Here is a 22,222-nt window from a genome sequence, read left to right as displayed (position 1 = left end):
AACTCTATAGTACTAAAGAGGTCAATCCTCCCCAAATCGAGATAGAGGTTTAATCCATGCCTATCCCAATCGCAGCATGATTTTTCTGTAGATATGGATGACATTATCCTAAAATTTACACAAAAAAGAAGAGGATCTGGCCTTCTGAAGACATTTTGTTAAAGAAGTAGAAAGTAAGAGGAACCACTCTTCCAATGTTAAGGCTTACGATATAGGTACAGTATCAAAAGAGTGTGGTATTAGAAGGACAGACATATACACCCATGGAACACACAGAATAAAGAACAAAGAAGTAGATCTATACCTATGCCCTTCATAACAAAGACGTCAAAGCAATTCAAGGGAGAAAGGATAATCTTTTCAACAAACAGTCCTGGAGCAACTGGACATCCACAGGCAAAAAAAAAAAAAAAATGAACCTTGACCTAAGTCTCACACCTCCCACAAAAATTAACTCAAGATGAATCACCAACTTAAATGAAAACACATAACTACAAACCTTTTAGAAAAAAACTGAAAAATCATGGGGATCCAGAGCTAAGCAGAGAGATCTTAGGTTTGATACTAAAAGCCTCATCTAAAAAAATGAAAAAAAATGATAAATGGGACTTTATCAAAATTTAAAATTTTTCCTCTGTGAAAGATCCTATTTAGAGAATGAAAGACAAGCTATAGACTAAGAGAACATATTTTCAAAATATCTATCAGATAAAAAACTAGAAGCGAGAACGTAAAAAGAACTCTAAAAACTCAATAATGAGAAAACAAACAATTCAACAAAGAATGGACAAACGATTTGAATAGACACTTCGCCAAAAAGATACGTGGATAGCAAATAAGTACATGAGAAGTTGCTCATTGTTACTTACTAGGGAAATGCAGATTAAAACCATAACGATATATCATTATACACCTATCCGAACAACTAAAATAAAAAACAGCAACATTACCAAATGCTGGAAAATACAAAGAAAAACTCAATCATTCATGCATTGTTGGTGAGAATGTAAAATTAAACAGCCACTCTAGAAAACAGTTTGACAGTTTCTTATAAAACTAAACATGTACCACACAACTCAGCAACTGTAGTCTTGGGCACTTATCCCAGAGAAATGAAAACTTATGCTCACATGAAAATCTAGATACAAACATTTATAGCATCTTTATTCATAATAGCCAAAAACTGTAAACAACACAGCCATTCTTCATGGTTAACAAACAGCAGTACATTCAAACCCTGGAATACTACTGAGCCATAAGAAGGAACACGTTACTGATACGTGCAGCAGCCTGGATGAACCTCTGGAGAATTACACTGAATGGAAAAGGCCCAGCCTAAAAGGCTGCATACTCTATGATTCCGTATACATAATATTCTCAAAATGATATAACATATACATGGAGAACACATCAGCAGCTGTCAGAAGTTCAAGAGGATAAGGGCAGGAAAAAAATGAATGTGGCTATAAAAAGGCAATGTGAGGGGGGCGCCTGGGTGGCGCAGTCGGTTAAGCGGCCGACTTCAGCCAGGTCACGATCTCACGGACCATGAGTTCGAGCCCCGCGTCAGGCTCTGGGCTGATGGCTCAGAGCCTGGAGCCTGCTTCCGATTCTGTGTCTCCCTCTCTCTCTGCCCCTCCCCCGTTCATGCTTTGTCTCTCTCTGTCCCAAAAATAAATAAACGTTGAAAAAACAAAAAAAAATTTTAAAAAGGCAATGTGAGGAACGTAGCGATAGGTCTCTGTGTCTTAATTGCATAAATGTTAAATCCCGATTGCAGTATTATACTGTAATTTTGCAAGATATTAGCATGCAGGGAAATTGGGTAAATACACAGGAGCCCTATTATTTCTTACAACTGCATGTTAATCTCAGAATAAAAATTTTAATTAACAGTGTGTGTATACACAACACACGCGCGCACACACACACACACACACACACATATAATGGAGCTTAGGAGAAGGGTTGAGGTTATGTTCAGAATGGTTAGAGAAAGGCATGTAAAATGTGAAATCTACTTTCCAGAAAGTATTGTTAAAAACAGGGAAGGAAATGAACATAAGTATATAGTCACTACAGCACATCAGGCTTCCTGTGACCCGGCACCTGCCCGCCAGTGGGCCACAGCACCACCCTGCAGTGCAATGGAGAGTACCTGGGGACCTCACACTCCTCTTCCAGACACCTAAGCAAGTGGTCCCACTGGGGAGCCTTGCTCATCCCCTTGACCACCATACCCCCAGGAATTGCTTAATAGAAAGTCACCTGATGGCCCTTACCCCAGGGCTTCTACTGATGACCCACCACCTGGCTCTAAAAGACTTTCAGAACCAAACCCATCATGGCACACACCCTGGCTTAACCCGTCACACAACAAGACTAACCCTTCCAGGTCATCCAACATCAACTAGACTCTTATCTCCAAACAACTCATCTCCTAATTCCCTATCCTACCCCTCAAATCCAATAATACCATCTTATAATATTCTTTTTAGAAAATAGAGATGGAAATGCCTCACAATTCATCTTATGAAGTCAGCATAACCTTGATACCAAAACTTAAAAGTATTACAAGAAAAGAAAATCACCCATCATTACCTTTCGTAAATACAGGCACAAAAATCCTTAAGAAAACATTAGCATATCAAATCCAGCCATATGAAAACATAAAAGCACATCATGACCATCATAGCTTCACATTTGAAAATCAATGTGATTCACATTAGCAGAATAAAGGAGAAAAAAATTATATGATTATCTTGATAGGTGTAGGAAAAAACTGAGAAAATTCAATACCCATTATTAATAGAGACTCTCAATAAACTGGAAGGAAATGGAAGGAAATTTCCTCATTCAGATAAAAGTCCTCTGTGAAAGCCCCACAGCTACCACCATATTTAATGGCGAAAGACTGGATGCTTTCCCTCTAATATTAAGAGCAAGACAAGAATGTTCATCTTCACCACCTCTAACACTATACTGGAAATCTTAGCAATAAGGAAAAAAAGGAAAACTACCAGAACTAGCAAGTGAAATTAGTAAGGTTACAAGATATATGCCTCATTTTCAAAAACCAATTACAGCAAAATTTTAAGTTCTGTTCATTAAAAGACACACAGCACATATATTTGACAAAAGACTTATATCTAAAATATACATACATATATCAAATCATTGTTATACACCTGAAACTAATGTAATGTTATATGTCAGTTACACCTCAACTTTAAAAAAAAAATCTCACTGAAAAGCAGTGCCTTGTGTAAAGATGCAACATACAACTTTTAACTGCTGTTCCTAATATTAAATAATTTGTAGAAAAACAACATATTTTCCATCAACTCTGTATACAGCACTGTGAAAAATAATGGTTTTGTAGTAACTTCAGAAAATGTTTTTAAAATAAAACAATACCTTGGAAATTCTGCAAGAAAAGGGGGGGGGTGGTGGGAGAAATTAAATATATTTGATGTTAAAAAAATAAAATAACAAAATATATTTTAAAAACTACTACAATCAACAAAAAGACAAAAAATTTAATAGGCAAAGGCTTGGCCAAACATCTCACAAAAGATACGTATGTATGTGGAAAGATGTTCAACATCATAAGTCATCAGGAAAATACAGATTCAGAGACTATTTCACACCAACCAGAATGGCTCCACTCTTGACCCAAAAACAAGTTTACAAAACAAAATGTTGGCAAAGATGTGGAACAATTAGAACTCCTACTCATTCAAGTAGTATATAAAATGATTTAACCACCTTGGAAAATTGTTCTTCATAAAGTTAAGCTATATCTAACCCTATGATCCAGAACTTCATTCCTAGGTATTAAATTTTTTTTTAATGTTTATTCATTTCTGAGAGAGAGAGAGACAAAGTGCGAGTGGGGGAGGTGCAGAGAGAGAGGGAGACACAGAATCCGAAACAGGCTCCAGGCTCCGAGCTGCCAGCACAGAGCCCGACACGGGGCTCAAACCCACAGACCGCGAGAGCATGACTCGAGCTGAAGTTGGATGCTCAACCTACTGACCCACCCAGATCCCCCTCCTAGGTATTTAAATAAAGGAAATTTAGACATATATCCACAAAAAGACTGGCAGAAGAATATTCACAGCAGTTTCATTCATAATAACCAAAAACTAAACATCACCCAAATATCCATCAACAGTTGTATGGGTCAATATGTCATGATACATTTACGTAATGGAATACTAAGTAATAAAAAGAAACAAACTACTGATATACTTAACATGAATGTATCTCAAAAACAATATTCTGTGAAGAAAAAGAACCCAAGAACAAGCAAAACAAAGCTATGGTGTTAGAAGTTAGAAAGTGATTAAAAGGGAACCCCTGTGTGCAATGAGTGGGAATATAAATTGGTGCAGTTACTGTGGAAAACAGTATGGAGGTTCCTCAAAAAATTAAAATAGAACTACCACACAATCCAGCATTTGCACGTCTGTGCATTCATATGTAGAGAATAAAAACACTAACTCAAAAAATTATCTGCACTTCATTATAGCATTACTTACAATAGCCAAACATAGAAACAACCTACGCATTTGGGGTAGATGAATAGATAAAGGAAATGTGTCATATATATATACATATTTTACATATATACACATATATATGTATATACACATGTATATATACATATACACGTGTATGTATACACACATATATGTGTGTGTGTGTGTGTGTATATATATATATATATATATGTAAAATGAAATATCATTCAGCCATAAAAACAAAGGAAATCTTGCTATTTGCGACCATATGGATGGACCTTGAGGGCATTATGCTAAGTGAAATAAGTCAGACAGAAAAAACAAATCCCATATGATCTTACTTATATGTGGAATCCACAAAACAAAAACAAAAACAAAAACAAAATAAAACTAAGCTCATAGATACAGAGAACAGATGGTGGTTCCCAGAAGTGGGGGGTGGTTGCTAGAAGGGGGTCAAAAGGAACAAACTTCCAGTTACAAGATAAGTAAGTCCCGGGGATGTAATATGCAGCATGATGACTATTTAATAATACTATATTTGTATATTTGAAAGTTCTTAGAGAATGGATCTTAAAAATTCTCACCACAAGAAAAAAATTCTGCAACTATGTATAATGACAGTTTAAAACTAGATTAAAAATGTGGTGATCATTTTGCAATGTGTAGAAATCCCAAATCATCATGTTGTATTATCTGAAACCAGTATGTTAAATGTCAGTTATATCTCAATTTTTAAAAAAGAAAGAAAGAGATTGCTTTTGGAGTGTGACGGGAGAAACGCACTGAACAGGAACATAAGAGAACTTCCTAGGGTGTTGAAAATGTTCTGTATCTTGTCTTGTGTTGTGGTTACACAGGTATACATAATTGTGAAAACTCACAGAACTAAGATCTTTACACTTTATTGTATGTGCATTATACCTCGATTTAAAACCCTATGTGAAGATGTAGTATATAGATAGATATATATACACACAATGGAATACTACTTGGCAATCAAAAAGAATGAAATCTTTCTATTTGCAACAACGTGGATGGAATATGCTATGTAAAATAAGTCAGAAGAACACAGATATCATATGATTTCACTCATGTGGAATTTGAGAAACACAGCAGATAAGCATAAGGGAAGGGAAAGAAAAATAAGATAAAAACAAAGAGAGAGTCAAACCGTAAGAGACTCTTAAATACAGAGAACAAATTGAAGGTTGCTGTAGGGGAGGTGGGTGGAGGGATGAGTTAAATGTGTGATGGGTACTAAGGAGGGCACTTTTCAGGATGAGCCCTGGGTGTCATATGTAAGAGATGAATCATTGAGTTCCACTCCTGAAGCCAAGACTACACTGTATGTTAACTAACTTGAATTTAAATTAAAAAAAAAAAAAACTTAAAAATAAATAAATAAGTAAATAAGTGAATATATATACTCTAAAATAAAAAATCAATTGTATTTCTAAGTACCAGCTTTAAACAATCAGAAAATAAAACCTAAAAAATAATACCTTTTAAAATGCATTCAATAACTTCAAATATGTAGGAATAAATGCACAAAAGACACACAATACCTCGTCACAGAAAACTAGCAATATTTTTAAAATTGAGAGAAGTTAAAGAAGACCTAGATAACAGAAGGTAAAAGCAATCTCAAATACGATCAAAGATGGAGGGTTTACACTCCCAGGTACCAAGATTAATTTTAAAACTGCAGCAAATAGGGGCACCTGGGTGGCTCAGTCGGTTCAGCGTCTGACTCTTGGTTTTGGCTCAGGTCATGATCTCATGTTCATGGGTTTGAGCCCTGCATTGGGCTCTGTGCTGTCAACTCAGAGCCTGGAGCCTGCTTCAGATTCTGTGTCTCCCCCCTCTCTCTGCCCCTCACCCACTCATACTCTCTCTCTCTCTCTTTCTCAAAAACAAATAAACATTAAAAGAATTAAAAATAAAATAATAAAATAAAATAAAATAAATAAAACTGCAGCAATTATAACATGGAGGTACTCGTGTCAAGACAGACAAATTAACATAGACTGGAGTACAGAATCCAGAAACAAACTCACATATAATAAAGGTGACACTTTAGAAATGTGACAAGGGTGGTCTTTTTGATAAATTCTGCTGGGTCAACTAGGTATCCATTCGGGAAGAAAAAAAGGGCCTGGGTTCCTATCTCACTATATATTCTTAAAAATTTTTTTTAATGTCTATTTTATTTTTGATAGAGGGAGAGCACAAGCAGAGGAGGGGCAGAGAGAGAGGGAGACACAATATGAAGCACGCTCCAGGCTCTGAGCTGTCAGCACAGAGCCCGACGCAGGGCTCAAACCCACGAACCGTGATCATGACCTGAGCCGAAGTCTGATGCTTAACTGACTGAGCCACCCATGCACCCCTCATAATATATACATATTTTTTAAAGTAATTCTTGCTCAATTATCAACCTAAATATGGTGGGGGAAATTAGTAGATCTTGTGGAATAAAACATAAAAGAATATGGTATGTTTTGGGTTGACAAAAGTGTCTTCAGTAGAATATAAAAAGCATTACCTACAAAGGAAAAGATTAATGAAACTGGACTGCTTCAAAATTAAGAAATTCTATTCAAAAGACAATATGGGAACAGTGAAAAAGCAACCCCCAAAAGTAGAAGAATATATCTGCATTCCACAGAATGAACAGTGTGCATGTAACCAGAATACTGAGACTCCTGCAAATTGACAAGAAAGACAGTCTGATAGAAAGATAGGTAAGAGATAAGAAAACATATTTCATAAAAGAGAATATACTAATGACCAATAAATACATGAAAAGTTCAACCACATTAGTTATCAGAGAAAAGCAAATTAAAACTACAAAGCAAATTGTCACTGCAAGCAGAATATAATGACTTCAGTTAAAAGACTGAATATCAGGGCTCCTGGGTGGCTCAGTCGGTTAAGTGTCCAACTCTTGGTTTCAGCTCAGGTCGTGATCTCATAGTTTTGTGGGTTCTAGCACCGCACTGGGCTCTGTGCTGGTGGTACGGAGCCTGCTAGGGATTCTCTCTCTCCCTCTCTCTGCCCCTCCCCCACTCATGCTGTCTCTGTCTCTCTCAAAAATAAATAAACTTTAAAAAAATTTACAAAACAAACTGACAATATCAAGTAAGTATGTGAAGAAAGTGGAATCCCACTCACTGTTGATGGGAATATAACCTGGCATATTTACTCTAGAAAAGTCTTTAGAGATACCTGCTATATAACTGAATGTTCCACTCATAGGTATACATCCAAAGACAGATGCACCAAAGATATGTAATAGCCCCAATTTTTTTTCTGTTGTTGATTTTATTTATTTATTTATTTATTTATTTATTTATTTATTTGGATGTTTTAACTTTTTTTTTATATTAAACACAACTTTTTGTCAAATTGGTTTCCATACAACACCTAATGCTCATCTCAACAGGTGCCCTCCTTAATGCCCATCACCCACCTTCCCCTCTCCCCCAACCCCCATCAACCCTCAGTTTGTTCTCAGTATTTAAGATTCCCTTATGGTTTGCCTCCCTCTCTCTCCGTAACTTTTGTTTCCCCCTTCCTCTCCCCCATGGTTTTCTGTTAAGTTTCTCAGGATCCATATATGAGTGAAAACATATGGTATCTGTCTTTCTCTGTAATAGCCCCAAATTGGACACAACTTAAATATCCATCAAAAGAAGAGCTAATATGTTATACATTCAAGCAATGGAATTTTATCCGGCAATGAAAATGAATACACTCTTATTAAACATAACAATAAAATAATGCTGACTGAAAGAAGCCAGACACACATACTATCTGATTCCATTTGTATAAGGTTAAAATCAGGCAAAACTCATCTATGATGTTAGAAGTAAGGGTAATGGTCACACAGGCAGAACTGGGTGGTGAATGGAAGGGGCATAAGGGAGGCTTTTGGGTGCTGGTAAATGTTCTATAGCCCAATCTGGAAAGTGGTTTCATGGGTATGTCCACTTTGTGAAAATTTACTGAGCCAACCTCTCAAACCACCCACTCCCAGCTCATTATATTCTACCCACACTAGCCTTCTTTCTGGGCTTCAGAAACGGTGTGCTAGTTGCAATACTAGGACCTTCGTGTGCCCACTGCCAAGGACACATATCAGGCTGACAGCACCGGCTCCTTCTCACCCTCAGGGTTCTGGCTCTCCTTCAAGAAGCCTTCCTTGACCACCAATCCAAAGGGCTTTCCTGCCCCCTGCAATCACCCCCTCGCCTACCGCTCGTCTCCACTGTCACATCACCATCAGAAATCATCTCATATAGGGGCACCTGGGTGGCTCAGTTGGTTAAGCATCCAAATCTTGATTCTGGCTCAGGTCATGACCTCATGGTTTGTGAGTTCAAGCCACACACTGGGTCTCTGTGCTGACAGCACAGAGCCTGCCTGGGATTCTGTCTCCCTCTCTCTCTCTGCGTCTCCCCTGCTTGCTTTCTCAAAATAAATAAACTTTAAAAAAAAAAGAAAAGAAAGAAAGAAACCATCTCCTATATGCACTTACACATTTGTTTATTGTCCTCTCCTTCCCCTAGAGATATTACACCCAGGGAGTACTCCTGTCTGTCATGTTCAATGCTGCAACCCCAGGCCCAAGAGCACTGCCCGACAGAGAGCTCACACCTAACAAATATCTGTTGGATGAGTGTCACAAATATACTAAGCAATGTCTTCCACTCTGCGGTACATCAAGACACAGGCTTGGAAAGGAAAAACATGAGAGGAGAAGAAGAGTACACAGTCAAGTAAAGCACAATGCTACCTCCGGGGCCACTCAGAAGTATAAAGAAGATCGGACGCCTACCTTGATGGAGGTGATCTAGTAAAGCCTGGGAAAGCCCGGGAGTGATGCGGGCATTTTCCCAAGCTAGCACTATCAGAAATAATGCAAAATATGGAAGGTCTAGTGCTTTAAAGAAAGAATCTGCCTTCAGGAAGGTTCTGGCCTAAGCTTTAATGACTTATTTTAAGACTGATTTGGGGGCGCCTGGGTGGCTTAGTCGGTTGAGCGTCCGACTTCAGCTCAGGTCACGATCTCACGGACCGTGAATTCGAGCCCCGCGTCGGGCTCTGGGCTGATGGCTCAGAGCCTGGAGCCTGCTTCCGATTCTGTGTCTCCCTCTCTCTCTGCCCCTCCCCCATTCATGCTCTGTCTCTCTCTGTCTCAAAAATAAATAAACGTTAAAAAAAATTTTTTTTTAAAAAGACTAATTTTAACTGAATGACTTTAGTTAATGACTGATTCTAGTGCTTCAGTTATACAAGGAAATCATTCCTGCACCTCGATTCTTACAGAAAAATACTTAGAAAACTATAATACGGACTCACACCTAAGGAATTATCCTGAGTTTTCTAGCTTAAGTATCTGTAAGTGAAAAAAAAATACTTTTCTTTGATCTAGAGTGTCTGTGCCTCATAACCTCATTTCTTCTGTTATTATTTTGAGATGTGGCAGAGAGAGGAGGCATAGCGGGGAGGTAGGAGGGAGGAGTGTGCAGGCATGCGGTGGGAGGACTGTGGTATCTGACATCTCAAGAAAATTAGGTGCAGTTCTCAGCTACATCTCTTCACCTTGTGAGCTGCACCCAGCAGCAAGGTGACCATTTGGTAGGTACCCAGTAAATGAACATTCTTCCAAACAATGGTTTTAAGAGATTGATTGAATGTCTTTAAAGAACCAGGCTTATGGGTGTCTTGGTTTCTGTCTCCTAATGCTAAGGCCATGTACATATTTAACTTCAGCAAGCAATTATTACAACAAGCATCTAGTAGATACACAGCACCAAGCTCTATACTACAGGCACACACAATGCAAAACAAAGGAGACTACTGAGAATCTGGTAAAGAATACACTTCTAAAATAACAGAATTACTTTAGTTGTATCTCATAGGCCAACCCTAGGGAACCTCTGTCTTCTTCAACATCCTATTCTTGGCTATCTTTTTTTTTTCTTGTGATTTCTTTCTACTTCTGTATCATTCTTTGAAGCAAAGGTACAAATTCACATTTCCAGCACTATTTTCTTATTCCCCGTGGGACTGGCAACTAAAGTAACTCCTCAGTAGGATTTCTCAAATCCTTTTAACCATTTCAGATGCTTACGGCTTACTTAGAGCATCTTTCTGGGAAATCCATGACCATTCATTTCTCACCAACTTAAAACAATTTAAATGGAAAAAAATTTAATTATATAGAAAAGAATGTTATTCAAAGCACAGCCATCGTAGCACAAAAAGAAAAAAAAATAAAATTTCTGTATGAGATATAATTGATAACATTTTAGAGCTGGACCTAAATCAGCTAGTGTTAATTTCATCTCATTTTATTAATGGATAAATCTGTGATAATTCCAAAAATTTTAAGGGGAAACCAGAAAGGGTTGTTTTCTTATGAGTTAAATCTCTCCACCTTATAGGCTAGGGTTTGACAAATAGTTAATGAGTATGTGATTGAATGAATGAATGAATGAATGAGTGACTTTATAAGCATTCTTGCAAATAACAGTAGTAAAGCTATTTAGCAGCATGGCCAGGACTAACAACCAGTTCTCTTTTTTCTTCCTTGGTAACTTCTCAGTTGCAGCTACTTTATTCATTTAGTTAGTTGTCAGGAAAGCAGCAATGTCACCGAAATCACTGACTGACCTTAGTTGTGTTTTTTTTTTCATTCTGCTTTTAGACATGCAAACAAAAGAAAAGAATGAAAAGTGTCAAGTGGGATGACATAAGAAAATTGCACTGTAGCCAGATCACACATAAAAAATGACAGAAAAAAGGTAGGCAGAGATGGCTCTGTGATTTTCCTCTCTCACCTGATCTAAGAGATAAAAAAGGTACAAAGTTAGAATGCATTAGCTGTCAAACCAACAATATTCCATTAGAGGCACAGACTTCTCTCACAACACAGCCATTTTATAACCATGGGCTTGACATAGTCCACAACCAGGAGAACAAGAGGTAGAAATGATCAGAAAAAGGATGGGATACAGAAAGGAGGACCATATACTTACTCTTCCAGGAAGTGCTGCTGTGGTCCTATAATGGAGCCTGGCCGACATATTCTGATCCAAGCAATTATTTCCGCGTGTGTAAACCTGTAGTGTTTCATGACGTAACAGGCTATCAACGTCCCTGTTCTCCCAAGACCAGCTGCAAGAAAAGGAAACAGACCAAGAAATACAAAATAGTATAGCATATGAACCCACAAAAACACTGAAATCAAACCGTGCCCAAAACTGCAATGGTTTCCAGTATACTAGTGTTTTAAAGCCAGACGATAAGGTAATGCTTTGTATGTGATGTGGGATTAAAAGATGATTCTAACTCCGGCAATCAAAAAGAATGAAATCTTGCCATTTGCAACTACATGGATGGAACTGGAGGGTATTATGCTAAGTGAAATTAGTCAGAGAAAGACAAAAATCATATGACTTCACTCATATGAGGACTTTAAGAGACAAAACAAATGAACATAAGGGAAGGGAAACAAAAATAATATAAAAACAGGGAACAGGACAAAACAGAAGAGACTCATAAATATGGAGAACAAACAGAGGGTTATGGAGGGATTGTGGGAAGGGGGATGGGCTAAATGGGTAAGGGGCATTAAGGAATCTACTCCTGAAATCATTGTTGCACTATATGCTAACTAATTTGGATGTAAATTTTAAAAAGTAAAAAATAAAATTAAAAAAATAAAAATATAAATAAATTTTTAAAAAGATGATTCTAACTCAAGAAGTCTTCTAAAAATAGATCATATAATTAAAGGAAGCATATATAAGAAAATAGAAAAATCAGAGCAGTGGTCTTGAAAAACTATCAAGTTCAACCCCCGAGGGCCTTCGGGAATGATTGTCATTGTGAATATTGTTAGGCCAATGCTGGTTTGATGATAAGCACTTGCAAAATATCATCTGTCAGGTGTCTCCACCCTCCCCATCCTTGGCCCCAACCCAGGCTGAGGTGAATCTACAGTTAACAGTTTGTCTGTGTGACCCCTGAGTTACCAGTGTAACTGATTATATTATCACACCCAATTTCTTAACCTATTTAAATGGTTAAGTTGGTTTTTAAATTTATTTTTTTAATTTTTGAGAGAGAGAGAGAGAGAGAGAGCGAGCGGTGGAGAAGCAGAGAGTGGAAGACTGAGTATCTGAAGTGGGCTCCATGCTGCCAGCGCAAAGACCGACGTGGGGCTCAAACTCACTAACTGTGAGATCATGACGTGAGCCGAAGTCAGACACTTAACCGACTGAGCCACCCAGGCACCCAGGTTTTTTTTTATAACTTAATTTAGAATAAGGAATCATAGAAACAAGTTGGAAGACACCATAGATGTCATCAAGCGCCATCAACTACCTAACCCACAAATGGTTAGGTCAACACTACCTCTATCAGATGATCATCCTAACCTCCATTTCACTCCATCAGAGACCAGGATTTCATGATTTCCTCAGCCAGTAGGTATTGATGGAGCATCTACTATTTCCAGGTACTCTGCTAGGAGCTAGGGACACGGTGACAAATAAAAGAGACACGGACCCTGCCCTTGGGAGAGCACACAGTCCACTGAGAAAGAACAAAGAAGCAAAAAGAAGTGCTCGAATTTCATTTCCCCAGGCTCCTGCATTTTCTAACAACTTTTGTTTTGGCTTATTTTCTTTATGTTGAATCCAATCTCTGTTACATAAGATTAACACAGGTAGAAATGAATTTCCATGAAATACTGGTTATTAATGTGAACTCTGATTTCTTCAGAGTGTTTTTAACCATTGCTGTATTTTTTCCTCTCTCCAAAGAAATAAAGGTGATAGGACTTTATTTACATTTTAGCCAATCTTTTTTAAAAAATACACATTGACTCCCTCCTTTTGCAAAAAAAATCAAAAACGTTATCAAGCTAGAGACAGGTTCTCAAAAACAGTAGTGGTTATTCATATACCAGAACAAATGTGGCCCAAAGATATCAACCAATTGACTCATATCAGTATAACAAATGAGTATGGAATTTAGGACTAAAATCCACACACACCCCCACCATGGCCCTGATTCTCATCCCAGAATTCTTTCCACTCAGCTCACATTCTGTCACTCGTTTTACAGGTACTGACTGAGACCAATTGTGTATGAGGCACCGTGATAGATCTGGAAACAGAAACACGAAGACAAGTAGAATGCTTGCCCCTCACAAACTATATAGGGCTGAACCAATAATGCTTACTTACAAGCATTTTCTAAATCTTTCTACATCTGGTTTCTCAGAGTTAGGTTCAGTACTGTAAATTTTTATTTAAGTATCACCCATGAGCAAGGCAGTATGCAGTTATTTTTCCACAACTTAAAATCTGTATCATATGCATTTTTTCCTATAGAAAAATAAAGTGACTCTGTCTTTGTTTTTAAACATTAAATTCAGCCAGTCAAGTGTTTATTCAAGATGCCCCGGACAGGGTTTTTGGCTCACAAGATACAGGTATAAGCAAGTACAGGATATAATTTTTTACCACAGTGAGTATCAGAGTGGCCATAGAATAGTAAGCGAGAAACAATACCAAAGAAATGAAGTTTGACCTGGAACGGGACTCTCAGAGGAAAGGAGAGGGGACCGCGTGAGCCACTGGCGTCTTCAAAGAATGTGTCATTGCCGACAAGGACTTTAGCAGACACTAAAGAATAGGAAGGTCATAGAATATTTTCAGCAAAGGGTGCGGTGTACGAAAGCCTGGCTGGTCTGGAGAATTGTAAGCGTGTGTCGAGTGCAGAATGAGGTTGGATGGATGAGAAAGGCCAGAATAAAGAGCATCCCTGAGTCAAGAGGAGGGTTCCAGGCTTAGGTGAGGAGGTTCCAAAGACATGAAGGACTGCCGAGCTACTGTTAAGAGACCCCAAAGCCAGGTCCATGGTGCTCTGGGCACTGATTAAGTCACAGCACCTGCATATATGCGTTATTACTCCTCAGATATGTGGAGATGATGCTTTGATGAATGAAATTCAACTTGTTTAAGAAGAATTACAGAACTCGTGATATCAACAGCTAATCAACATCAACTGCTATCATGCAAAAATCTGTATTTTTTCCTTTAACTAATGGAACGGGCAAAATAAAGCTGCCATGTATTTGGGGGGCAAGAAAGTGACATGATAAAAGCAGATGGATCTGGTGGCAGCACACGGGCCATGTTGGAAGGGCCAGAGAGCAGCTGGGGGGATGGGGCAGGAGGCTGAGGGGAGTTGAGTGGGGCACGGATAGGGCAGCGTGGACATGGCTGGAAGGTGGTGGAAAAAGGAAGAACTGAATGAGAAAGACATTTGGACTAGGTCACAGGGAAAGTCAAAGATGACTGATATTTCTGGCCTGGAAAACTGGTACAAGATGAATTTCATCTATGAAAAGTCTGTCAGCACAGAGCCTGCTTTGGATCCTCTGTCCCCCTCCCCTTCCTTCCCCTCTCCCACTTGCACTCTCCCCAAAATAAATATTAAAAAAAGAAAAGGAAATGGGAAAGTTGAAGGCTTTGTTTTAAATTTTTTTTACATTTATTTATTTTTGGGAAGCAGAGAAGTGAGCAGGGGGAGGAGCAGAGAGAGAGGGAGACACAGAATCCGAAGCAGGCTCCAGGCTCTGAGCTGTCAGCACAGAGCCTGATGGGAGCTCAAATTCATGAATGCAAGATCATGACCGGAGCCGAAGTAGGGCTTAACCAACTGAGCCACCCAGGCACTCCAGACGGCTTTTATTTTAAATGTTTAAGAATCTTTTCCCCAGAAGGAAGGGTCCTTTTGTCAGCTTTCCCTAGTCAAAAAGTAGAGAATATTTTCTCTAATCTCTCCAGTACTTCGAAATACGCTATGTCTCAGCAGATCTAAGACACCATCAAGTCGTCTAATGGTGTAATATGCACCCGTATTTAAGTCCTACTAAGTAAGAAACAATTACTATAACATGCTACCATTGTTCAGATCCATCCTAGTTCCATAAATGTGAAAGTGTGAAAAAGCTGTCTCTAAATCAGTGTTTCTTTCATTAGTGTCTCCTCCAGGAGCCTCTTTAAGACATTTTTTCCTGACTGTCCCCCATGATGAAATTTTACTGCCACAGTATACTGCTTATCTCTTTATGTATTGTGTGTACATCTGTGCTTCATACAGAAAAAGAATGATAGGGGTATAGCTCAGTGGTAGAGCATTGACTGCAGAAAAAGAATGTTCCCCCCCAAAAAAACAATTCTCCCTCTTGGGGGCAATAATGCCAGGTTGAAAATACACAGCAAAACTGCAAATAAGGGTTGCCTGGCTGGCTCAGTCGATGGAGCATGCAACACTTGAACTCACGGTTGTGAGTTTGAGCCCCACCTTGGGGGTAGAGATTACTTAAAAATGCAAATGAAATTATAATCAAGCTCATGATTATAGATGCTTGACATTCCCTTCCCTTCAAGCCTTCCTTTTTAAATATTATATTTACACTGTTCTGTTAGATGAAGGGTGTGTGTGTGTGTGTGTGTGTGTGTGTGTGTGTGTAGCCTGTTTTCATCTGAAGTACCTTTTGCCCCAGACCAAATGCTTTAGAAAAGAGCAAAGTTTAATTATGGTCTCAGTGGGGACTCTCCCTTTAATGTTGGCGTTAAGAATAATTCGCCTTTCTGTTTCTGTCCAGAGCAGATACTCGCTGCCTCTGCAGAGTTGTTAACTCTCGACATCCAATGAGACTATAGGTGGTCATGGGGAAACACAGTGCGGCAGCCTGGGATAGGAACCTTGGCGGGAAGCTCGGTAGGAACCTGCATAGTACCCAGGGCGCAATGACCTTCCAGAGCCCCTCCTTGGAGTCACTGATGCCGGTGTCCGTCTGGAGAGGAGGTGGCCTTTCTGGAGACAATGCTACCTCTGACCACTCCCCTCCCCATGCAAGGGTCTCATTCTCTCAGTCAGGCTCCTAGTCACACACACTCACAACCAAAAAAGGTGATGCAAAAAATTTTCAAATTTCTCTGAAACTAAAGTTGCTTCCCCGTTTTAAAAAGAGTCTATAATTTAGGTCTATAAAAAGAATGTACTTAGCACTCAATAGTTAGGAGCTCTTACCACAATTCAACAGAATAGGAACATTTCACTAAGTTTCTATAAAAACTTTAACAAATTTCTTAGAGCATTCATAATTAAAGGGCTCCCTGACACAGCAAGACAAGACGTTGAAAAGTATTCTATTTATACCCAGTTAAATGCTGATTCCCTTACAGTGGCGGGCACTTTCTGAAATCCTATAGAATATCAACAATCACATATCAGAACATCACAGTGTTCCCATTTTTTAAATTATTGTTTGTGCTAGAAATTTTCAGAAATTCATAGTCATCCCTTTTAACAACCAGAAGGTAAACTATAGATACTCAATCATCGGTAAGATTTCACACATTCCCAGCAAATTAATTTCTAGTTTGATTCTATATACAGCACTTTATGTTGAGGCAGGACGTATTCATTCTCTCTCCAGCAGCTATGAAAGTTCATGTGACATAGGATAAGATCCTCTCTCCCTCCTCCTTGTACTTCAATTAAAATGCTCAGTGCTGCTTCAATTCCCAGAAAATTAAACTGACTTAATTAGGGCAGATGTCAAAATAATTAACAGGCCTATAGTAGATAAGTATGCTATTAAAAGCAATACAGCTGTAATTAAACCGAAGGTGTAATCTTTATAAAAGAATCCTACATGTGTGTACAAGTGGAAGCAAATGAAATAACATTATCCAAAAGATGTCACCACATGTAAATGTGACCTTCCCATACAAGAACTCAGCTCGATGCTAACAGTTCTGATTTTAAATAAAAGTATAAAAACCTCTCCAGTATAAAATACACAGACACACTGTATTTTTTTTAATGTTAACATTCACACATCTAGGATATAATACAGACAATATCTGTAATAAGAATGCTGAACACAAGAAGTTTCATTTTTATAATTTCAGTTAGGTGACAAATGCTATCAAGAGAGATGCTGATACCCAAAAAAAATGAAAACACTAATTCAAAAAGATATATGCACCCCTATTTATTGCAGCATTATTTGCAATAGCCAAGATATGGAAGCAACGTAAGTGTCCATTGATAGGTGAATGGATAAACAAGATGTGATTGATATACACACACATGCACGCGTGCACACACACCCACACACACACACTCTCACACACACTGGAATATTACTCAGCCATAAAAAAAAAGAATGAGCTTTTTTGCCATTTGCAACAATATGGAGGGACCTAGAGGGTATTATGCTAAGTGAAATAAGTCAGACAGAAAGACAACACACAATTTCACTTAGATGTGGAATCTAGAAAACAAAAACAAACAACAAAAGTAGAAATAGAACCATAAATACAAAGAACAAACTGGTAGTTGCCAGTGTGGATGGAGGTAAGGGACAGCCAAAATGGGTGAAGGGGAGTGGGAGACACAGGCCTCTAGTTAAGGAATGAATAAGTCACAGGGATGAAAGGACAGCATAGGGAATACAGTCAATGGTATCGTAACAGTGCTGTGTGGTGACAGATGGTGGCTACACTTGTGGTGAGCACAGCATTTAGACTCGTCCAATCACTAGGCTGTACACCTGAAACTAATGTAACACTGTGAAACACTATACTTCAATTAAAAAAAAAAAGATACTGAGTTTTAATGAAGCAACTGTATTCAATTAACAAAAAAAAGATACGGAGTTTTAATGAAGCAACTATACTTCAATTAAAAAAAAAGATACTGAGTTTTAATGAAGCAACTATACTTCAATTAAACAAAAAGATACTGAGTTTTAATGACAGCTTTGCATTTCTTCTCCCATGAATTTGTCAATCTAAGCATGACACACAGATCAGCTCTATGAGTTGGTAATCATAAAATTAACTGACTAGGAAATAAGGCCAAATTAATCTGAGGAAAAATACTGATTTTTATGACACAAAAATACATTTTAAAAAAGGGCATAGGAGTATCTCCAAAATGTTGGTAGCTGCTGTAAGCCCATCAGCTCTGGAGTTCCACTGCTACTTGAAATGCGAGAAACGCAGGCTTTTTCTTGTGCCTGGGCGATCTTTACCAACATGAGCTGGAAAGGCAAAGTTGGAGGGCCCACGGCCCACACCCAGGGCAAACCAGCTCTCCACCACTGCGACCTGATCACAACTGAAAGCAGTCTGCAGGGAGCCAACGCGACACCCTTCTAACGGAGCCCCCCACACCATCCGAGAGACAGGACGTCCTGCCGGTCAGGGCCCCCCATCCTAAGAAACGGTTAGAGGCTGGGTGGAGGCTCTGTTGACGTGGATGAAGCCTGACACAGGGAACCCTCATGCAAACCGGGGCCACGTGCAGCTCATTTCCATCTCTCTGGGTCCCCGGTGAAACGCAGCTCCCCGTCGCCGCTCACAAGTCAGCCAAGTACCTCCACCTACTCGAATCTTAAACATAGAAACAAAGGCCTACAAAATGGTATTTCAATATCTGTCAGCACCGGAGCCATGCTTGTCTGAATAAGTCAGTTAGAGCAGCACTAGGTACTTGAAAAGAACAGTACAATCAATCCCCAACACCTACTAGACAATTAGCATAAAACTCCACAGAAACCAGTTATCAGACTTAAAATCGTGACAGCAGCGCCACCCAGTGGCACTAGGAAATGCTGCATGTAAGGAACTAGACTCCATCCCAGGGTGGCCAGAGAGGTCTCTAGTGGCTCAAATCAAAGACCCCAGTAAAATACCTCACACCATGCTGGAAAATCTAAAATGGAATTTGAGGGGCACCTGGGTGGCTCAATCGGTTAAGCGTCTGACTTGGGCTCAGGTCATGATCTCACAGTTCGTGGGTTCAAGTCCCACGTCAGGCTCTGTGCTGACAGCTCAGAACCTAGAGCCTGCTTGGGATTCTGTGTCTCTGTCTCTCTCTGCCCCTCCCCTACTCACCATCTCTCTCTCTCTCTCTCTCTCTCTCTCTCTCTCTCTCTCTCTTTCTCTCTCTCTCAAAAATAAACAAACATTAAAAAAAATTTAATAAATAAATAAAATGGAAATTGATCCTCCTCAGAGTCTAACAACCAGGCTTAGAGAAAATGTTATTTCATGTTTTCTGAGAAGCCAACACAAGGGCACCAGATAAGATGCAGAATGTATGTTCTGTAACATATTTGAAACATACTAAAAAAAAAGGATTCAATATTTACCAAAAATTCAAATTTAACTGGGCATCCTGTATTTTTATTTGCTGACTCTGGAAACCTCAGGGCTCCTATAATCTGAAGGACTCCTGCCCCAAAGTACCCACCCCTAGAGAGCAGAGATTCATTTATATAATCAAGTCTTTCAGTTCACTCAAAGAGGCAGGAACACATCTGCAGCAAGTAAGAGCTGGCTTACCCCAGGATGGTGCCATCCACTAGCAATGGGCAGGGAAGACACTCTGGTCCATTAGGCAAAAGACTAGCTAGAGAAGGGGGAAGTAGAGGGCAAAGTGGGGGTCCAGACGGCTGGGTCATAAAATGGGAGCATGAAATGTCAGATGGGTGGAGGACGGTAGAAAGGAGAGAGGCAGTTCTGGAAGAAAGAGGAAAAAAAAAAGCTAACAAATAAATAAATAGATAGATAACTAACTAACTAACTAACTAACTAACTAACAACTCTTGCCTCTTGACAACTGTAATTATCTAAGCTGTTCCTGCCAGTGCATAGACCGTGCTACTGTGATTTCCCTCATAGTGGGGCCTGGTGTCAGTGAGCAGGGCTTGGTAAGGGAAGGCCAGAAAAAGTGCCTCCACCGATTATCCACATCCAGGCAAACCTTTCCTTAGGAAGGAATTATTTAAATGGGTTTGTGTTCCAGTTTTCTCAAACAAAATAAACTCGTGTTCTTTTCCCTAAGACTCTAACTGGTTTTGTTTCGCACAATTTGCTGTTTTTGCCTCATCCCCTTGCAGAACCACAGTGACCACCAAGGCCTCACGCACCTTTGCAGTGAACCGCAATCGCCCCATCCGTGTTCTCGCAGATGTTCAGGAACCTTCGCACGATGTTGTCACTGGGCGTGCTGCCGTCTATGAAGAAGAGGTCATAGTGCTCGAAGCCGGCGTCTGTGAAGCGCTTTGCCTCGTAAATCTTTTTGTTCAGCCTCACGACTGCAGTCACGTTATGCTTTTTGAAATAAGGAAAGTAGGCTTCAGGGGCGTGCAGAGGATAGCCTGAAGAGAAAACGGAGCTGTAAGCACAAGGCAGGTGTTCCACCTTACACACCCAGAAGCACAAAAGCCCTTCACAATAAAGTTCATGATTCTCAACAGAGCCTAGGAAGAAAGTGCATTTCCCAAGAGGTCGAAGCACATTCCTAAGGCAGCAGCAGTCTGAATAACTGGAAAAAAAAAAAAAAAAACACCACAGGAGAGGAAAAACCTTTTCTGAGTATTGGAAATAGCTCATGAAAAGTCAAACCTCCACCCATAGGATTCAAATCCTGGCAGCATACGTCTCCCAAACTGAAACAAGGATGCCCTGGAATGTGCTCAGTAGGCCTGGAAAGATTCTTTGTGCTGTTTCTTCCACTTGACAAATACTTTTCAATTACAGTTAAACCCCTTTCGCCAGGGGATTAGTTTCCATCCATAGTGCAATCCGTGCCACAAAAGAGATTAATAATTATTAAGCACCTATCATGTGTAAGTAACCATCGCATATGACTTCTTTAAATTCTCAAAACAGCCTGTTAAGGTAAGAATAGTTCATCCCATTTAAGAGACTGAGAAATGAAAACAGTTTAATGATTTTTTGTAGACATTTTCTCTTTTGAAAGGTGGGGGTACAGGTAGTGAGCCTCTAAACCCCCTTTTGTTTCGAATGGGTCCAGCATCGTGTGAGTATTCCCAGGAGCTACAGACCTAGACTTGGCCAATCAACAGAGGTGACCCCTGGTGGCTTTGGCCACTGCAGCCCTTGCCCCCAGCCCCAGCTACTAACAGGGGACTCATTTCTCAGCACCCTGATTACCGCATCTGGAACTTCTTCAGGGTTCAAGGACTCACAGCATACCAGGTGAGACAATCTACTTAGAACTCATTCAGGGTGGTGAGCCCCACACAAATGGGCAGCAGCAGCCTGCACAGTGAACCAGCAATGGCTGCCCTATGACCTTGGCTACATTTCTTGTTGCCTCAGACTCTGCCTGTGCTGGTCGTTTCCTATATTCTCTCAGCTGCGAGCCAACCCTCCCATGCTGGGGCCGGGGTCTGCGGATGGCATTTGCAGCTAGCTTCCTGTCAGTTCAAAAAACAGGAGGCATGAAGCACAACCAGAGTGACTGGAGGCCAGAGGAAGGAGAAGGGACTTCCCTGTGGGGGCCAGCAAGGCTTTGGCAGCAGAACACAGGAGCGGCCAGAGCTCCCAGCACCAGGCTGCAGCCCAGCCCCTACGTATCTGCTCCTCAGCCCCCAATTGCAAACACCAGCTGGGCAGCATTCTCTTCCCAGCTCCCGATACCAGCCTGGCTGCCCTCCCAAGACCCTGGCTGCCAGTGACCTCACTTTCTCCCCTTTTAAAGGCAGTAGCTGTTTCCTCCATAACATTCTGGTTTCTTCAGTGTGGTCCTTTTCCTGTTTAGCCTTCTCTGTAACG

General features: G+C 39.8%; 1 protein-coding gene across 6 annotated transcripts in view; it reads right to left on the bottom strand.

The window, feature by feature from the left end:
- The window catches only part of CDC14A (cell division cycle 14A), a 188,888-nt gene that overhangs the window by 59,599 nt on the left and 107,067 nt on the right, over window positions 1-22,222 (bottom strand). For all 6 annotated transcript variants that reach the window (XM_043575677.1, XM_043575678.1, XM_043575675.1 and 3 more), the window contains exons 9-10: window positions 20,569-20,799; window positions 11,576-11,714 (exon numbers count right to left, since the gene is read on the bottom strand). In XM_043575677.1, the coding sequence (XP_043431612.1) occupies window positions 11,576-11,714; window positions 20,569-20,799 (370 nt within the window). The remainder of the gene's footprint in view (window positions 1-11,575; window positions 11,715-20,568; window positions 20,800-22,222) is intronic.

This window comes from Prionailurus bengalensis, chromosome C1 (genome assembly GCF_016509475.1).
Source record: "Prionailurus bengalensis isolate Pbe53 chromosome C1, Fcat_Pben_1.1_paternal_pri, whole genome shotgun sequence".
NCBI classification, from domain to species: domain Eukaryota; kingdom Metazoa; phylum Chordata; class Mammalia; order Carnivora; family Felidae; genus Prionailurus; species Prionailurus bengalensis.
The sequence above is the reverse complement of the archived record's forward strand: the minus strand, read 5'-3'. Positions and strand labels throughout refer to the sequence as shown.